The 2,500-nt window shown below is 49.2% G+C and overlaps 1 protein-coding gene across 8 annotated transcripts in view; it reads left to right on the top strand.

The window, feature by feature from the left end:
* pde8a (phosphodiesterase 8A) overlaps positions 1-2,500 on the top strand; it is a 25,138-nt gene that overhangs the window by 21,747 nt on the left and 891 nt on the right. For all 8 annotated transcript variants that reach the window (XR_015514466.2, XR_015514465.2, XM_087292683.2 and 5 more), the window contains 6 exons: positions 1-198; positions 292-509; positions 600-732; positions 981-1,145; positions 1,285-1,414; positions 2,401-2,500. The exon at positions 1-198 is cut by the window's left edge and continues 1 nt beyond it; the exon at positions 2,401-2,500 is cut by the window's right edge. Coding sequence is in view for 6 of the 8 variants with exons in the window: in XM_087292683.2 (XP_087148809.1) it covers positions 1-198; positions 292-509; positions 600-732; positions 981-1,145; positions 1,285-1,414; positions 2,401-2,500 (944 nt within the window). In the remaining 2 variants the exon portion in view is untranslated. The remainder of the gene's footprint in view (positions 199-291; positions 510-599; positions 733-980; positions 1,146-1,284; positions 1,415-2,400) is intronic.

Genomic DNA, 2,500 nt, shown 5'->3' with positions numbered 1-2,500 from the left:
CCGCTGGCGTTCCTGGGCCTGAAGCTGTTCTCCCGGTTCGGTGTGTGTGAGTTTCTGGGCTGTGCGGAGGCGACGCTGCGCTCATGGCTGCAGAACATCGAGGCTAGTTACCATGGCAGCAACCCATACCACAACTCCACACACGCCGCAGACGTGCTGCACGCCACCGCCTACTTCCTGTGCAAGGAGCGCGTCAAGGTGTGTGTGTGTGTGTGTGTGTGTGTGTGTGTTTGTGTGTGTGTGTGCGAGTCTGCATGCACTGCTACATCTCTCTCTCCTTCTCCTCCTCAGCAAAGTCTGGACCCCATAGACGAGGTCGCGGCTCTGATCGCTGCTGCTGTTCATGACGTGGATCATCCCGGACGCACAAACTCCTTCCTGTGCAACGCAGGAAGTGAGCTGGCGGTGCTGTACAACGACACGGCGGTGCTGGAGAGTCACCACGCCGCGCTCGCCTTCCAGATCACCACACGAGACGACAAGAGCAACATCTTCAGGAACATGGAGAGGTGCGCACACACACAAAGACACACAGATCCAAAATCACACACACTAACACACACACACACACACACTCACTGAGCCGCTCTGTCCTGCAGGAATGAGTACCGCACGCTCCGTCAGGCCATCATTGATATGGTTCTGGCCACTGAGATGACCAAACACTTCGAGCACGTCAACAAGTTCGTCAACAGCATCAACAAACCACTGGCAGCGCTGGAGGAGAACGGGGTATACACACACACACACACACACACACAAATACACACACACACACACAAATACACACACACACACACACACACAAATACACATACACACACATACACACACAACATCTCAACAGTGGGGAAGTGCAGAGCTGTGTGTGTGTGTGTGTGTGTGTGTTTGTGTGTGTGTGTTTGTGTGTGTGTGTATTTGTGTGTGTGTGTATGTGTGTGTGTGTGTGTGTGTGTGTGTGTGTGTGTGTGTGTGTGCAGGGCAGTGATGATGAGGACTCGGTGAAGAGCGTCCTGACGTCTCCAGAGAATCGTATCCTGGTGAAGCGCATGTTGATCAAGTGTGCCGACATCTCCAACCCCTGCAGACCCCTGGAGCTGTGCATCGAGTGGGCCGGACGCATCTCTGAGGAGTACTTCGCTCAGGTCAGTGTGTCTGTGTGTGTGTGTGAGAGAGTGTGTGTGTCATGAAGAGACAGAGAAAGAGTGTGTGTCATGAAAACACACAGATTTTTAGCTATGTTTGTGTGTGTGTGTGTGTGTGTGTGTGTGTGTGTGCGTGCAGACGGACGAGGAGAAGCAGCGGGGTCTGCCGGTGGTGATGCCGGTGTTTGATCGTCACACCTGCAGCATTCCCAAATCCCAGATCTCCTTCATCGACTACTTCATCACCGACATGTTCGACGCCTGGGACGGTAACACAGCTCCACTGACCACACACACACACACACACACACACACACACACACACACACACACACACACACTCCACACTGCACACACACTCCAAAATACACTGCACACACAAACACACACACACACACCCACACCCTATAATACACGGCACACTCAACACACTGCACACATACACACACACTGCACAGACACTCCACAATACACTGCACAAACACACACTCCATAACACACTGCACACACACCCAACTCCCACACATAATACACTAGACAAACGACAAACCTGCACATACACACACACAGAAGTTTGTTTTAGTGAATTGCGGGGACATTGCACAGGTTTCCACTGTCTTTAACTGCGCACACACACACACACACACACACACACACACACACACACACACAGTGTTTTCTCCCGCACTGCTGTGTTACTTGTAGGGTCCACTCAGTTGGTCCAATGCCGGTGTCCACTGGTGGATGAAGGTTCACTGCATGTTCGGTCTTTCCAGTGCACAATGTTGATTTATATTAAACTTATCTCATATCTGACTCCAATTTTAGTATGAGGTGGTTTAGAATATTAATATATTTATCCTCGTTTTATCTGACTCCAATTATAAAACATTGAGAAGGTTATTTTGTTTCCGTTCACATTAATTTAGATGATGATTGAATATTCTCTTCGGTTCATCATATTTTGTTATTCTCCTTCATTGGGATCTCTATAACATCCTGAATCTTGTACCGGCCGAGTATACAATCTCTTAAGCACAAGCATGTCAGTCTTGGTCACTAAACAGTGGCGCTATCCTAAAAAGGCAGAACCCTACTTACTCAGATTAGGATATTTATATGCGGTCCCCATAGAGCTGCTACCTCCTAAATCAGACAGAGCTGTTTAGTCATATAATGATCATTACTATAGGATTAAGCAGACCAGTCGAACTTAAACTAGTAGTAACTTTGAATTGTGTGTGTGTGTCCTCAGCGTTCGCCGATCTGCCCAATCTGATGCAGCATCTGGACAATAACTTCAAGTACTGGAAGTCTCTGGACGAGCAGAAGCTGCGGAGTCTGAGAGCGCCGCC

Source organism: Danio rerio, chromosome 18 (genome assembly GCF_052040795.2).
Source record: "Danio rerio strain M-AB ecotype USA chromosome 18, GRCz13ab, whole genome shotgun sequence".
Taxonomy (NCBI): domain Eukaryota; kingdom Metazoa; phylum Chordata; class Actinopteri; order Cypriniformes; family Danionidae; genus Danio; species Danio rerio.
Note: the sequence above shows the minus strand (reverse complement) of the source record. Positions and strands in the feature narration are given on the sequence as shown.